This window comes from Camelina sativa, chromosome 6 (genome assembly GCF_000633955.1).
Source record: "Camelina sativa cultivar DH55 chromosome 6, Cs, whole genome shotgun sequence".
In the NCBI taxonomy this organism is placed as follows: Eukaryota; Viridiplantae; Streptophyta; class Magnoliopsida; order Brassicales; family Brassicaceae; genus Camelina; species Camelina sativa.
In genome coordinates, this window is record NC_025690.1 from 24,058,835 (window position 1) to 24,075,100 (window position 16,266).

At 35.9% G+C, this 16,266-nt stretch overlaps 4 protein-coding genes across 11 annotated transcripts; 3 read left to right on the top strand and 1 right to left on the bottom strand.

Moving 5' to 3' along the window:
* On the top strand, positions 688-5,437 carry LOC104793281 (protein NLP8-like). 8 transcript variants are annotated; one of them, XM_019226823.1, is made up of 8 exons: positions 688-1,003; positions 1,257-2,385; positions 2,838-2,877; positions 2,984-3,022; positions 3,108-3,839; positions 3,934-4,054; positions 4,139-4,495; positions 4,573-5,437. In XM_019226823.1, exons 2-8 carry the CDS (start codon positions 1,439-1,441, stop codon positions 5,184-5,186), a joined length of 2,850 nt encoding a protein of 949 aa, XP_019082368.1. In that variant the 5' UTR covers positions 688-1,003; positions 1,257-1,438; the 3' UTR covers positions 5,187-5,437. The 8 variants fall into 8 exon arrangements, with proteins under 8 accessions (XP_019082368.1, XP_010517917.1, XP_010517921.1 ...); XM_010519615.2 differs by lacking the exon at positions 2,838-2,877 and having other exon boundaries at positions 1,257-1,338; positions 1,433-2,386; positions 4,573-5,430; XM_010519619.2 differs by lacking the exon at positions 2,838-2,877 and having other exon boundaries at positions 1,257-1,338; positions 1,462-2,386; positions 4,573-5,430.
* On the top strand, positions 6,463-8,114 carry LOC109133382 (defensin-like protein 195). Its single transcript, XM_019246440.1, has 2 exons — positions 6,463-6,619; positions 7,867-8,114. The coding sequence occupies exons 1-2, from the start codon at positions 6,463-6,465 to the stop codon at positions 8,067-8,069; spliced, it is 360 nt and encodes a 119-aa protein (XP_019101985.1). The 3' UTR covers positions 8,070-8,114.
* On the bottom strand, positions 10,860-12,826 carry LOC104699428. The gene is made up of 5 exons (XM_010414734.1): positions 12,010-12,826; positions 11,820-11,862; positions 11,522-11,753; positions 11,376-11,469; positions 10,860-11,293 (listed from the first exon to the last, which is right to left on the bottom strand). Exons 1-5 carry the CDS (start codon positions 12,824-12,826, stop codon positions 10,860-10,862), a joined length of 1,620 nt encoding a protein of 539 aa, XP_010413036.1.
* On the top strand, positions 13,801-14,471 carry LOC109133399 (defensin-like protein 193). The gene is made up of 2 exons (XM_019246482.1): positions 13,801-13,927; positions 14,096-14,471. Exons 1-2 carry the CDS (start codon positions 13,861-13,863, stop codon positions 14,305-14,307), a joined length of 279 nt encoding a protein of 92 aa, XP_019102027.1. The 5' UTR covers positions 13,801-13,860; the 3' UTR covers positions 14,308-14,471.

Sequence of the window (16,266 nt, forward strand, 5' to 3'; positions counted from 1 at the left end):
TTTTTTAAAAAAAAAAAAAAAAAAAAAAAGCGAATACTTAAGATTTTATTCTGATGACTAATGGATTATGGATGGTGACTTTTTCTTTTGATCATTGATTTCGATCGTTTTCTCTAATCTCTATATTGGTTTAAATTTTATTGAATTATCGTTGTAACTATTTATAGGTCGTATTTGTACGTCTTACTATAATTTTTTTTTTTATATATATAAAAAGTCTAGGATCACACACCATGTGGAGGTTGGTGTCCTAAAGAATCGATAACTACGATAGTAGTTTATATTAAAATAATCAAATCCAAATTATAAAATACTCTTTCGATATGTACTTTGAATAACTTTGCCGTCAATACGATGAATTACATGTTTGCATACAGCATACGTATTTTAGTATCGCACATAATTGATACCAGCACTTAATAATTAAAGTAGCAGTAATGTCGGCTTTGCAAAACATACACTGAGATAAATGAAGATAGCCGTGTCCAAAGGATTCTTAAAATAAAATAAAGATAATTAAAATATCAAATTCCCCCAGACCCCAGTTACCATCACGTCGTCAAACGTAGATGACTCGAAACTTAAAACGCATCGTTTTTTAATGCGTTTGCTTACGCTAGCAAAAGAAGAACAAAAGGCTCTGAGAGAAAGACACAGAGAGAAGAAGAACAAACAAAAAAGAAAGAATCGATCTTTCCGTTGCAAAAAAAAAAAAAACAAAAAAGCTTACACGAGTCTTCTTCTTCTTCTTCTTCTTCTTCAATTAATGGAAGCGGCCTTATTTCACTCTTGCTGATGTAGTTGCGTAATTTCAGCAAATGGAAACTATTCGAACTTTCTTCTTTTAGCTTAAATCCCAAAGTTTCCTTTTTTTACTCTCTCTCTCTCTCTCTCTCTCTCTCTATTCTTGCGGCAATATCTCTACTCTCCGGGGAAGACAACTCCACTCCGTCTCTGTTTTTTGAACTTTTCTGCCGTCTCTGAGTTCTTCGATTTTTTCTAGGTATAGTAAACTTTCAAATTTGGTCTTTAGACTGAGATATTTTTCTGGAACTTTTTTGGATTTTTGTTTGCAATTCGGTGAGACGTACGTGTTGCTGTTGTTAGATGTTAAGGAATGTGCTGCTTGTTTCGCATTTGTGGAATTTTGGGCTTTTTGTCTTATTTCGTGCGGTGATGTTTGTCTTCTTTGAAAGTTTTCCCCTTTTTTTATAAGTTTGGTTTCAGAGCTAAGTTACTTACTTATTTCAATGAAGTCTTCTCTCTCTTGTAGGTTACTGGTGGAGGTTTGATTCATTTATATTCTCTGGGATCTTTCAAGTATCCCTTCTTTTGTATGTAAGATTCTTGAATTGAAAGTTCCTGTCTTTGAGATCTTTTGAGTAATGTTCTGTAACTCATCTTGGTGTCTTGTTTGAATCCTCTCATCAAGAAAATAATGGAAAACCCCTTTGCTTCCAGAGAGAAGGGGTTTGGTTATCAAGATGTGCCAACAGAACAGATGGATGGTTTCAGCACGTCGTTTGGTTCTGGTGTTAGGAGTTTGATCCCTGATGATTTGCTCAACTCTTCCTCCGAGCTTTTGAATTTCGACTCTTTTGCTGCATGGTGCAACACCCCTTCCGCGGCTGATATCTTCTTCTCCCAATATGGTCTGTTGAACTCCCAACCTATGCCTTTTGGAGCTTTCACTTCGTTTCATGCAGCTGACTTCCCCAAGGCTACCAGTCTCACTCGTTCCTTCCATGATTTGGAAACCTCTTACTTTGGTGAAGAAACATCATTGGTACCTGAAATGAGCTCTCTGTTACATCGCTCATTAGATAACGATGTGTTAAGTGGCAAACGGCGCAGGGTTAATAATAATCAGAAGATTGGTTTCCCTGACGTACTCAACTGTACTATTCCCAGGTCTTTGAGCCATTCACTAGATGAGAAGATGCTTAAGGCATTGAGCTTATTTATGGAGTCTTCAGGTTCAGGAGAGGGCATTCTAGCACAAGTTTGGACGCCTATCAAGATAGGAGACCAGTATGTGCTTAGTACTTGTGATCAGGCCTATTTGCTTGACCCGAGGCTTTCTCAGTACCGTGAAGTGTCAAGGAAATTTACTTTTGCTGCTGAAGCAAATCAACGTTCTTTTCCGGGTCTTCCTGGCAGAGTCTTTATCTCGGGAGTACCTGAATGGACATCAAACGTTATGTATTACAAGACTGATGAGTATTTGCGCATGAAGCATGCAATTGATAATGAAGTCCGTGGTTCCATTGCAATACCTGTCCTCGAAGCTTCAGGGACTTCTTGTTGTGCTGTCATGGAATTTGTTACATCTAAGCAAAAACCCAATTTTCATATGGAGATGGACTCTGTTTGCCGTGCTCTCCAGGTTGACTCTCTTTTCCCTCTCTCTCTCTGTCTCTCATTCTCTATCTCTTTGTTTATATATATATATATATATATATATGTTTGTGTGAATTACTGCTACCACCTAGGTTGTTGTTTTTCAGTAGTTTGTTTCTCAGGCTAAAGTTTCTCTGGTGGTTTTTTTTCTATTCTGAACATTGTTTTTATCAAGTTCAACACCTGTTAGCTTGTAGAAATCAAGGTTAAAAGAATATTCGAGTTTTAGGCTCTTCCAAACATTATAGGCAAAAACAATTGAACGTAGAGAACTTGTGTCAGTTTTATCTTGAACAATCTAGATTTTGATGATTTTTGTAGCAGCAAGTGCATAAAACAAACTTTTTAAATCTTATGCAAGCTTGATTTAGGGTATGAGAATCTTTGTTGGCTTAAGACCTTCCTGAGTCCTCTGCCTTTGTCAATGAAAGCTTCCCGGGGAGCTCTGGAGACAGTTTGTTGTGGTTGCAACCTGAGGTTACAAAACGCAGTTATTGAATACTTGTACTGTACCAAAAATGTTGAAAAAGATAGATGAAATAGTATAGGGTCTGGAGATTCATGTTTTCGTTTTCTTTTTCAGGCTGTAAATTTACGGACATCAACGATTCCTCGTCCTCAGGTAACATCTGAACTAAACAAAACTATCTACAAACCAGTATTTCTCGTAATTTATACCTGAATAATTCTGTATTTGTGTTTATCAGTACCTTTCAAATAATCAAAGAGTTGCCTTAGCTGAAATACAAGATGTTCTCCGAGCAGTATCTCATGCACACAAGTTACCCTTAGCTCTTGCCTGGATTCCTTGTAGAAAGGATCAATCTATAAGGGTTCCTGGACCAAATTCAGGTGAAAAATGTGTTCTTTGCATAGAGGAGACAGCCTGTTATGTGAATGATATGGAGATGGAAGGATTTGTGCACGCATGTTTGGAGCATTGTCTAAGAGAAAAAGAAGGAATTGTTGGTAAAGCTTTCATATCCAACCAGCCGTTCTTTTCTTCTGATGTGAAGGCCTATGACATCAGTGAGTACCCTCTTGTTCAGCATGCTCGAAAGTACGGTCTGAATGCTGCTGTAGCAATAAAACTGAGGAGCACTTACACTGGTGAAGATGACTACATCCTTGAACTATTCTTGCCTGTAAGTATGAAAGGAAGCTCGGAACAACAGCTTCTGTTAGATAGTCTTTCGGGTACAATGCAGAGAATATGTCGAACTTTGAGAACTGTTTCAGAAGTAGGGTCAACTAAAAAAGAAGTGACCAATCCTGGAATTCAAAGTGGTGAGATGTCTAATTTCCCGCAGACCACATGTTTGGCGAACCTTCAGACAACGTCACTAGATTCCGAATATAACTCTACTAGAAGCATATTTTCGGGCATGTCCTCTGATAAAGATAACGGTATCACAGTATCTCAAGGCATTTTAGAGCAGGTATGTGATGTGATGTATGCAGTTTGGTTCTTCTGTGGATATTGTGACCAGTTTGGTAGATTATGCTCTGATTATATTTTTCTTTTTTTGGTAGGATATTAGCAAAGCTAGAACACCAGAGAAGAAGAAAAGCACTACGGAGAAAAATGTGAGCTTAAGCATTCTCCAACAACACTTTTCTGGGAGTCTAAAGGATGCTGCAAAAAGCCTTGGTGGTGAGACTTCCACATTTCCCAGGCATGGTTTTAATTTTGTTACTACACAAACTATCTAAGCCTGACTTGGATTTTCTTCTGCAGTTTGTCCAACTACACTAAAACGGATATGCAGGCAACATGGGATCATGAGGTGGCCATCTCGTAAGATTAACAAAGTGAACAGGTCACTAAGGAAAATACAGACGGTGCTTGACTCAGTCCAAGGTGTAGAAGGAGGACTTAAGTTCGACTCAGCAACAGGCGAATTCATTGCAGTTGGACCTTTTATCCAAGAATTTGATACCCAAAAGGGTCTATTGTCTCATATTAATGATACACATGCAAGAAAAAGTCAGGAGGATATGACTGATGATACCTCGTTCAAGCTCCAAGAAGGTAAATCTGTCGACAATGCCGTTAAGTTAGAGGAGGATATTACCATGAACCACGAAAGCCCAGGTAAGAACCTTCTTTATCCATAAACCATAAATGGAGGGGGACTAGAAAAATCTTAACCCATTTTCAACTGTTTGCAGGATCATTCATGGAGGTTAATGCTAGTGGTCAGCCATGGGATTGGATGGTGGAGCAGTCCGGCTTGAATGGCAGTGAAGGAATAAACAGCGTTTGCAACTTAATCTCTCTGGCAATTTCAGATGGAATGGATCCAACAACCCGGTACAGTGGCAGTATTGTTGAACCTAACCATTCCTTGTCATGCAGCATTTCAGATTCATCAAATGGCTCAGGTGCAGTTATGCGCGGAAGCTCATCTACTTCAGTAGAAGATTGGAACCAAATGAGATCACACAACAATAATAGCGGCGGTGAGAGTGGATCAACAACGCTGATCGTTAAGGCCACTTATAGAGAAGACACTGTACGTTTCAAGTTCGAGCCATCGGTTGGGTGTTCTCAGCTCTACAAAGAAGTTGGAAAACGTTTTAAATTGCAAGACGGGTCTTTTCAACTGAAGTACTTGGATGATGAAGAAGAATGGGTGATGCTGGTTACAGATTCTGATCTACAAGAATGCTTGGAGATACTATATGGTTTGGGAAAACACTCAGTGAAGTTTATGGTTCGTGATTTGCCTCCCCCTATAGGTAGTTCTGCTGGCAGCAATGGTTACCTTGGAACATGCTTATGACGTCTACTATATCGTGGTACGACAAACACACTCTGACTCAGTTATGATGTATTTCACAGTGAAAGAACGTTGTTCATTTCTCCAGATATTAGTTGCTTATAAAAAGGCATGTAGGGTAGGAGAAAGACAGTTTTGGTTTAGTGGAGTCAGCAAAATGTATATGTTTTTCGTCTTATATGAATCAGGGAATAAAGGTTGTGATAGTACTCTTGAACACCTATTTACTTATCTTCATACAAGAGAAGAGAACACTTTAGTTCTTGCGTACGTTAGTACTTAGTAGGGGTTTGAGGATCAGGTCAAAATCGATAGCGTGGTGCAAAATCATAAAGATTACAACTTTGCTCATGATAAATCATATACTCACTCAGTACTTGCGATGAAGCTTGCCTTTCTTCACTCATTCCAACAACCTTGATTCGAACTTTGCTCGTATGTACTGTGTTGACTAAAACCAAGTCCGATAGAAGATTATGTCAATTATGAAACAGTTTGAAATTATCTATTCTAATGGGCTTTAAAATGAGGTTAGATCTGTTTTATAGTAGTCTGTGTAAAGGCACTTTTTTTTTGTCGGCCAATATATTCATTACAAAAGCCCAATGGGTATTACAAGTGATGGAAGTACAAGCCTAATCTCCTCTATTTACATCCTTGATTAAAATAAAAACAGCTTAATCCTAACTAAAGAGATAAGATTAAGAAAAAAAGGAGGCAAATTCCTATTTTCATAGTAGATTTAAAAACTGGTCGAAATTTGAAAATAATTCTTTGATTGTTTTAATTGAAAATCTGATGAATAATTTAACAAAAGAAAATGAAACTGCTAAATTATATTTCTATTAATTTTAAATATCACGTGAATTAAATTTGAATTAATATCCTAACAAAAATATTCATCCGTAATATATTATAAAGCTTAAAAACAAAATCATGTATTTCCGAATTACTATAGTAGGGAATAGGGATGTTAAATGTTAATGAATAGTATTTGGATGATTTAAAAATGTGCAGTATCTTATTCTAATTGGTCAATGATGCAGGCCCATGGTTACTGTGAAAAATTGAAAATCTATATGAATCACATTGTACATAAGAATCATAATTATTTATTTTAGTTTGGCTTGAGACTTGATCGGATATATATATAAGATATTTGATTTGATCAAATGAATACACATTTTCTTGACATACGACTTGCTTCTTTTACAAGTTCTCTGCGATCATAGCAAATTCATGATATGTGATTTTATGTTCTTGTGTATATATAACAGACATGCCAGAGATAGAAGCTCAGGGTAGCGAGTGCTTGAAAGAATACGGTGGTGATGTTGGTTTTGGGTTTTGTGCCCCTCGGATATTTCCGACGATTTGTTATACAAGATGCCGTGCGAACAAAGGAGCTAAAGGTGGAAGATGCCGATGGGGAGAAGGCATTATTAATGTTAAGTGCTTATGCGACTATTGCGATGATACTCCCCGATAAGATCTAAAGTCTTAGCTAATTAATGGATGCACAATAACTATAAACACACATACACATCCGTCGTATGTTTGAATGTTTTGTTATGTTTTTCCACAAGTGTTTTAGTAATGTATTGTATAATAAGTGGATATGAATGGTCCTTGTGATAACACAATAATATATACATCTGAAATAAGAAATAATGAAAAGTACGACTTTTGTTTCTGCGACTATATTTTTCATATACATACTTTGACTAAGAGGAAAAGAAACGTACGATTTGAATTGCCTTATAATTGTGGTTTGGTATCCATGATCCATGATCCATCCACATGTTTGTTTACTATGTGGACAGCGTTAAAAGATATGAAAAAAACTTGATTAAAAAATAACTCTCTTTTTATTTATGTTTAGAAAATCTCCTCTCAAAACTACACACTTCCAAAACTCTTTCTTTTCTCATATCAATGTCACAATGTCACAACTGATATATATATACAGGCTTTCTTATTCCTGTTCTTATTATGACTATAGAACTAGATAACTCCTAATTCTATTCAAGTCTATCTTAATCTTCTCTCTTTTTCTTATCTTTCCTTTGTAAGAATAACTTGGGCCTTAAGCTTCAAAGCTTATCCAACAATCTCCCTCTTAAGCTTTGAATCTCCTTTTGTAACATCATGAACTCCTAGCAAGCTTCTCATTTCCACAAACTGAATTCTTGCCAACACCTTTGTCAAAATGTCTGCTCTCTGATCAACTCCAGGAATGTGATCAACATAAATGAGCTCTCTCTCAACACATTCACGAATGAAGTGAAATCTCTTGTGAATATGTTTACTCCTGCCGTGAAATACAGGGTTTCTCGCGAGAGCAATAGCCGCTTTGTTGTCAACATACAATATGATCTGCTTGCTTCTCCATCATGTAACTTCACTCAAGAGGTCCTGAAGCCAAATCGCTTGCTTAGCTCCCTCTGTCGCAGCCATAAACTCGGCCTCACATGATGACATTGCGACTGTGTCCTGTTTCTGCAAGCACCAAGTAACCGGCGTGTCACCAAAGAAGAACATGTGACCAGTTGTACTCCTTCCATCATCTTGGTCAACATTGTGACTACTGTCACTAAACCCGACAAGTTCTTTTGATCCTCCTCGCTTATACTTTAGTCCATATGAAGTTGTTCCTCTTAGATAACGCAAAACTTGNTGCCAGAGATAGAAGCTCAGGGTAGCGAGTGCTTGAAAGAATACGGTGGTGATGTTGGTTTTGGGTTTTGTGCCCCTCGGATATTTCCGACGATTTGTTATACAAGATGCCGTGCGAACAAAGGAGCTAAAGGTGGAAGATGCCGATGGGGAGAAGGCATTATTAATGTTAAGTGCTTATGCGACTATTGCGATGATACTCCCCGATAAGATCTAAAGTCTTAGCTAATTAATGGATGCACAATAACTATAAACACACATACACATCCGTCGTATGTTTGAATGTTTTGTTATGTTTTTCCACAAGTGTTTTAGTAATGTATTGTATAATAAGTGGATATGAATGGTCCTTGTGATAACACAATAATATATACATCTGAAATAAGAAATAATGAAAAGTACGACTTTTGTTTCTGCGACTATATTTTTCATATACATACTTTGACTAAGAGGAAAAGAAACGTACGATTTGAATTGCCTTATAATTGTGGTTTGGTATCCATGATCCATGATCCATCCACATGTTTGTTTACTATGTGGACAGCGTTAAAAGATATGAAAAAAACTTGATTAAAAAATAACTCTCTTTTTATTTATGTTTAGAAAATCTCCTCTCAAAACTACACACTTCCAAAACTCTTTCTTTTCTCATATCAATGTCACAATGTCACAACTGATATATATATACAGGCTTTCTTATTCCTGTTCTTATTATGACTATAGAACTAGATAATTCCAAATTCTATTCAAGTCTATCTTAATCTTCTCTCTTTTTCTTATCTTTCCTTTGTAAGAATAACTTGGGCCTTAAGCTTCAAAGCTTATCCAACAATCTCCCTCTTAAGCTTTGAATCTCCTTTTGTAACATCATGAACTCCTAGCAAGCTTCTCATTTCCACAAACTGAATTCTTGCCAACACCTTTGTCAAAATGTCTGCTCTCTGATCAACTCCAGGAATGTGATCAACATAAATGAGCTCTCTCTCAACACATTCACGAATGAAGTGAAATCTCTTGTGAATATGTTTACTCCTGCCGTGAAATACAGGGTTTCTCGCGAGAGCAATAGCCGCTTTGTTGTCAACATACAATATGATCTGCTTGCTTCTCCATCATGTAACTTCACTCAAGAGGTCCTGAAGCCAAATCGCTTGCTTAGCTCCCTCTGTCGCAGCCATAAACTCGGCCTCACATGATGACATTGCGACTGTGTCCTGTTTCTGCAAGCACCAAGTAACCGGCGTGTCACCAAAGAAGAACATGTGACCAGTTGTACTCCTTCCATCATCTTGGTCAACATTGTGACTACTGTCACTAAACCCGACAAGTTCTTTTGATCCTCCTCGCTTATACTTTAGTCCATATGAAGTTGTTCCTCTTAGATAACGCAAAACTTGCTTTACAATCTCACCATGTGTCTTGCGTGGACTCTGCATATACCTGCTAATTATGACAACAACGAATGCAAGGTCGGGGTGTGTGTGTAACAGGTACCTTAAGCAGCCAACAAACCTCCGATATCGAGTAGGATCTATCTCTGCATCACCAAGAGCTTTTGATACCTGCAGTCCGAACTCCATTGGTATCAAGGTCGGATTGCAGCTTTCTAATCCAGCCTCCACCAATATCCTTTTTGCATAACCTTCTTGTTTGATAGTGATCCCATCCTTCTCTTGACTCACTTCAATACCAAGGTAATAAGTGAGTTTACCAAGGTCTGTCATCTCAAACTTTGCAGAAATTCCTTTCTTGAATTTGATTATAGCCATAAGATTGTTTCTTGTAACCAACAAATCGTCAACGTAAAACGCAACTAAGAGCAGCTCTTTGTCTTTTGTTTTCTGATACACAGAGGCTTTTTTAACACACGTCTTGAAACCCATCTCTTTCAAGATTGGTCCAGCTTTGTATTCCAAGCTCGTGGAGCCTGTCTCAAACCATACAAAGCTTTTGACAACTTATAAATTTTGTGCTCCTCACCTTTGATCTCGAAACCCTCTGGTTGATCAACGTACATGTCCTCCTTTAACTCACCGTGTAAGAAAGCTGTCGTCACATCTAAGTGATGGATTTCTCATCCATCTGTTGCAGCTAAAGCAATCAAAAGTCGAATAGTCTCTAAGCGTGCCACTGGAGCGAATGCTTCACCAAAATCAACACCACTCTCTTGTACATAACCCTTTGCCACAAGCCTGACTTTATACTTACTTATAGAACCATCAGCATTCCTTTTAATTTTAAATACCCACTTAAGACCTATTACCTTCACATCTCTTGATCTATCACAAGATTCTATATCTTATTTTTGTTGATGGATTCTATTTCTTCTCTGCACGCAAGTCTCCAAACAAGTTGACTCTTAGCTTCCTCGTAAAATCTTGGTTCATTATTTATTAGTAACAAAAGTGTCTCACTCTCAATTATTGCTAACAGCACATAGTCTTCGAACCGCTTTGGCTTATGAATCTCACGAGTAGTCCTTCTTAATAGATGCTGCTGTTGAATGTCTTGTGTAACAACACCCTCGTTGTCTTCTGTATTTTCTTGTGATGAAACACTCTCTGTTTCATCTCCCACTGCATCCTTTGCATTATTTTCTGTCACGACTGGGCCTTCTCCTACATCTTCAATGTCTCCCCATCGCATGTGAAACATACCAGGCTCCCTATTAGTACCATCTTTCGATGAACTCCATGACCACTTGTCTTTTTCACTGAAAACCACATCTCGACTAACAGTGATTCTTCGAGTAGTAGGATTAAACAACATGTAAGCCTTCGATCCGGGCTCAATTCTGAGATGTAACAGTGGCTGTGACCTATCATCAAGCTTCTTAAGAAGTGCATTATCCACCTTTGCATATGCTACACAACCAAAAACCCTTAAATGCTCGATGTTTGGCTTTCTTCCTCGCCAACTCTCATAAGGTGTCATGTTATTTAGTGCCTTGGTAGGCATCCTATTTATCAAATAGGTGGCATGACGAACTCCTTCTCCCCATTAATAATTTGGAACTTCCATTCCTTTAAGGAGACTTCTTGTCATCTCCATTAGAGTTCTGTTCCTTCTCTCAACAACTCCATTTTGTTGAGGAGTATAAGGAGCTGTTAGATGTCTTGTGATCCCAACAAATTCACAAAACTCATTAAACTCTCTTGAAGTGAACTCTCCACCTCTATCAGTCCTAAGAGTCTTGATAACACTGCCAATATCCTTTTCTACAACACTTTTGAACCCTTTGAAGCTTCCAAAAGCTTCACTCTTCTCCTTTATCAAGATGGACCACATGTATCTTGAAAAATCATCAATAATCACAAATATGTACCTGTTATTTGCGAGTGTTGCTGGAGATATGGGACCACACATGTCCGCATGAAGCAGCTCCAATGGTTTAGTGCTTGAAACAGGGCAGTTTTTGGGAACACCTGTCGAGTCTGCTTACCAACCAAACAAGATTGACATAACAGTTTTTCATCTCTTACATCAGTTAATCCGTGAACCATATTCTGCAAAAACATTGCTTTGATCGTTTTGAAACTGATGTGTCCAAGCCTAGCGTGCCACTTCCAGGTGTTGTCATCAAGACGTGATAGCAACGAAGTCGGTCTTCCTATTTTGAGATTGATTTTATAAAGACGATTTGCAGAACGCAAGACTCTTACCAAAAGTCTCTCTCTTGGATCATGAACCATAAGGTAATCACGTCTCTTCCGGACATCACAACCTACCTCTGTTGCTTGTCCAAAGCTTAGTATATTACTCTTGAGATCAGGAATATAATAGATATCAAACACAAGAATCTGTTCTCCATTCTTGCTCTCAAACAGTATCGAACCTTTGCCAACAATCTCTACACACGAACCATCTCCAAACTTGACTTTACCTCTTATGTTCCTATTAAGCTCAGAAAAATAAGTTTCTTGTCATGTCATATGATTACTTGCCCCATTGTATAGATACCACATGCCCTCTTCTTTGTTGTAGTTCTTAGGCATAAGTTTGTCTTCATTCAAAAACACAATTTCATGCATGTAGAGAGTTTGATCCGTTTTCTCTGTTTCTTCTTCTTCAACCTTGTTTGATTCTTGCAATTTTTGTGTTTTCTCGGGACAAGAAGAAGCGTAATGACCAATCTTATCACATCTAAAACAGGTTATAACCTTCTCTTTCTTTTCCTGAGTCTGATTTTGATTTGTGTGAAACTCGGTTTGATCCTGTCCATTGTATCTTCCTCTGCCGCGTCCTCTGTAGCCCCTGCAACCACGACCACGACCTCTGCCTCGAAAGTTGTTAAAACTCTGAGTATAGTTTGTCTGTGTTTGATAATCGGAACCAGTAAACAGAAGCTTTCCTTGTGTGTCTTCTTGTTTATCTTCTCCTTGTATTCTCTCCTCAAAGGCTTTGAGTCTTCCAACTATATCTTGGAAGCTTGTAGTATTGAGATCCAATACTTGTTCTAGAGAGGCAACAAGATGGATAAACTTGTTCCTAGGCACACTGTTTAGCATTTTCTTTACCATCCTGGGTTCATCAATAGTTTGTCCGAGTGATGTTGCCTGTGTTGCGATTTCAGATAGCTTTCCAGCAAAAACATCAAATCTATCTGAGTCAGCCATTCGTAGTTTCTCGAAATCAGACATTAAAGTCTGTATTCGAGCTTCCTTAACACGGTCAGCTCCCATGTTTCTAGATTTAATCGAATCCCAAATATCTTTAGGTGTAGCTAGATCACCAACTTGTAGAATAAGAGATTCTGGGATCGATTGGAACAGCAAGGTTGTAGCTACATCATTCTTATCTCTATCTGTTGAACCTGGTTCAATAGTCTTCCAAACCTTTTGAATTCGCAATATCACCTTCATCTTCATAGACCAAACTGTATAGTTTGTAGAGGTGAGTTGAGGGCATTGAATCGAGACCGACTTGTCCATGTCCTTCGGACGAGTTCCGGTTGCTAGTTCGCTCATTGTTTTGAATCAAGTCTGATCCTTTGGATTGATTAAACCTAAGCTCTGATACCAAATAAAAGATATGAAAAGAACTTGATTAAAAGAATAACTCTCTTTTTATTTATGTTTAGAAAATCTCCTCTCAAAACTAAACACTTCCAAAGCTCTCTCTTTTCTCATATCAATATCACAACTCAACAATTGATATATATAGAAGTTTTCTTATTCCTATACTTATTAGGACTATAGAACTAGATAACTTCTAATTCTATTCAATTCTATCTTAATCTTTTCTCCTATTCTTATCTTTCCTTTGTAAGAATAACTTGGGCCTTAAGCTTCAAAGCTTATCCAACAAGCCTTCCAATTGTTTTGCGGCTAATCTAGACAGTCAAAGACGAATTCCGAACGTAACATGTGTAATAGAGCTTTTAATTTGTAATAGAGATCTGAATTCTGAATTATGAATGTGACGTGGTTAATATTTTTACATGTTATTGTACGTTATACTCAAATGTGATAGTTCTTGTATTTTGGACGCATAAATTATGATACTCTTTTAAAAGATAAACATTAAGTCCACTACATTAATTTAGATAATTATTTAATTTTAAAAGTGACATTAGCTGTGTAATTTTTAGATCAAATGGATAGAAACTCATTAATGAATATATACAACTCGCACGTCCTTTTTTGGTCAAGACTCATAAGCCAAAAGATTAATCCAGTTTAGAGCATTGCAATATATAGATCTCCAACTTAAGCATGTGTTAAAAACAGAAATTGGACCGGTTTTTGTATAATTTTTGTTTCTCATGCAATTAGATAGAAAAAGAAACAATGAATATATGTCAGGTTTCATGATGACAATTATGACCCAACGATAATTAAGTATTCTTTTTGTCCCAAAGATAAAAGATAGATAGTAGTTAGCATAGCACCACAACAAGTGTTGAGCATGCGTCTATATATATATATATATATACACATACGTTAATTCCAAAGTGAAACGAATAGATTAGAGGACTAGAGAGAAAAAGAGAGAGAAGATCATGGGCATAGCAAGGAAGTCAGTTACTACCTTCGCCGTTTATTTCATCCTCTTCTTGATTATCTTTGGTAATTAATCTAATCAACTTTGTGTATCTCGCATGCATATTTGTTAAATTTTGCGTTTTTGTTAGAGATGTTTCATAGGATTCAGGGAGTACTTCTTCTGGTGACCACAGCAAGTTTCATTATATGTGATATAGATTTGCTTGATTCATTTTATACGTCTAAGTGCAGAAGTGTCAGAGATATACGCGCAGGATAGCAAGTGTCTGAAAGAATACGGCGGTAATGTGGGTTTCAGGTACTGTGCGCCACGGATATATCCGTCGTTCTGTTATCGAAACTGCCGTAAGAACAAGGCCGCCGAGGGAGGAAGATGCCGTTCAGGGGAGGCAGGAGCTGGTGGTATGAAATGTTTATGCGACTACTGCAGCGACAAACCTTAATAAAATATTCAGATCGTTTACACACTTTGGCCGCAACCGCAAATGCAAATGCTGCAGCTATACTCTCTAGTTAAAACCCTGTATGTGTTATGGTTTGTTGAATAATAAAGGTTAATGGTCCATTAAAAAAAAATGGTCCATTAATTAACAATATAATAATGAATATATACTAATAAAAAGTAGGAGCAGCTCATAAATGCGTCCACATAGGATTTTAAACCTTCAATTGTGATTAGATATTTCACTAATTAACTTTTTCTAAAATCTCCGGAATTTTCTATATTAAAAATTATTTTAAACAACCAATCATGATTTGACATGTCATTCATTAACATTTTTTAAATTTCCAGAATTTTTTAGAAAAAAAAAAATTTTAAATTTATTGAAATAAAAGAACTATGCACAATATCCCACATCGGCTATAAATTTTTTAGACAATGGTTCAGAACCAGTATAAATAAGATTAATATACTTCCAACAACGAATGAGCAGGAAAGCTTGATTTATCAGGCGTCCAAGTTTAAAAGTATATTAGGTTTGATCCGGTTTTTTATTTGATCAAATTAAATTTTAAAAAGTTTCAAAAAAATAAATTATAATATTTAAAATTTTTAAAAGTTTTAATATTATAAATATTGAAACTTTTAAAAGTTCTTAGCTTTTAAAAAGTTTTTAAATATTATAATTTTTAAATTTTAAAAGTTTAAATATTATAAATATTGAAACTTTTAAAAGTTCTTAGTTTTTAAAAAGTTTTTAAATATTATAATTTGTAAATTTTAAAAGTTTAAAATATTATAAATATTATAACTTTTTAAAAGGTTCAAAATTTATATTTCGAAACTTTTTAAAAGTTTAAAATATTTTAAATATTTATGTAAAACATAAATTATCTTATTTATCTACGTTTATGCTTTTTATTTCTTATGAGCTGTAAAACATATTTTTGTGTATGATTTTATAGATAAGTTGATATTTTCATTATTTTTTTATTTTTTATCTTATTTTTTATTTTTATGAGAAAATAAATGATTTTGTTCTTGGAGTTTGATGGATTAACAAGTTGTGTGGTAGTCTTAAAAAAATGTTTATTAGTGGAAGAAAGTGAAGAAGTTGACGAAGATGAAAAAGAAAAAAAGTAGAGCGAATAACCAGACGGTAAAAATAATGATGACGATTACCATAAAATTTGACAATAGAAATGACAAGAAATAATATGAAGAAAAATAAAACATTGAATAAAAAACACGAAAACAAGGGTGGTAGCGATCAATTAAATATGAAAACGAGTTAAATTCATGATGAATTTTTTGTTTTTCTGGTGGTCAAAGAAATGGTTTAGGATATGTGAGGTCATCAGTTTAATTCGTCTCTCCTGGATGTCGAGTTAAATTCATGATTTTTTTTAATTAGATTTGATTTTATAACACAACTGATTTTTATATTTCAAAAAATTGTGTATCTAAAATTTAACTTTTTCCTTAATACTAATTTAAATTTTTTATAAGATAATATTTATTATCGTCATCAGTCATATATAATTTTCATCAAAATATATCAAATATATTCACGCATAGCAAATATATTCACGCATAGCGTGGATTCAAACCCTAGTAAGTTAAATAGTATAAAACAAAGAAACGTACGCTTTTGTTTAAGTACTAATTTGTATATAGTTTGGTCTAGCTGATAATTAAGTGCGACTCTTCCGTTATTCTGATTTGCCAAGAGTGGATAGTTTTTGTTTAATTCGGTTTCCTTTATCTCCAACTTCAGCATGTATTCCGTATTTTTATAACATTGGTTATTCGGACTGTAAGATATTTTGTTTTTCTCTTGCGATTTGGATTATACTAATCCATGATAGGTGGCTACTTTCTTTAATAATTTATTGCTTCAGTTCAGTTTCATCAATCTCCAACTTAAGCAATGTCTATTGGGCTTTAATAACAAAGACAC

Excerpts from the sequence above, each read along its gene's own strand:
- LOC104793281 (XM_019226823.1), top strand. The coding sequence starts at position 1,439 with ATGGAAAACCCCTTTGCTTCCAGAGAGAAGGGGTTTGGTTATCAAGAT. Across the intron at positions 2,878-2,983 it reads TGTTGTGGTTGCAACCTGAG|GCTGTAAATTTACGGACATC; the intron begins GTTACAAAACGC and ends TTTCTTTTTCAG. Across the intron at positions 4,496-4,572 it reads CATGAACCACGAAAGCCCAG|GATCATTCATGGAGGTTAAT; the intron begins GTAAGAACCTTC and ends AACTGTTTGCAG.
- LOC109133382 (XM_019246440.1), top strand. The coding sequence starts at position 6,463 with ATGCCAGAGATAGAAGCTCAGGGTAGCGAGTGCTTGAAAGAATACGGT.
- LOC104699428 (XM_010414734.1), bottom strand. The coding sequence starts at position 12,826 with ATGAGCGAACTAGCAACCGGAACTCGTCCGAAGGACATGGACAAGTCG. Across the intron at positions 11,470-11,521 it reads ATCCAAGAGAGAGACTTTTG|GAAGACCGACTTCGTTGCTA; the intron begins GTAAGAGTCTTG and ends ATCTCAAAATAG. Across the intron at positions 11,294-11,375 it reads TTCAAAACGATCAAAGCAAT|ACTCGACAGGTGTTCCCAAA; the intron begins GTTTTTGCAGAA and ends GTTGGTAAGCAG.
- LOC109133399 (XM_019246482.1), top strand. The coding sequence starts at position 13,861 with ATGGGCATAGCAAGGAAGTCAGTTACTACCTTCGCCGTTTATTTCATC. Across the intron at positions 13,928-14,095 it reads CCTCTTCTTGATTATCTTTG|AAGTGTCAGAGATATACGCG; the intron begins GTAATTAATCTA and ends GTCTAAGTGCAG.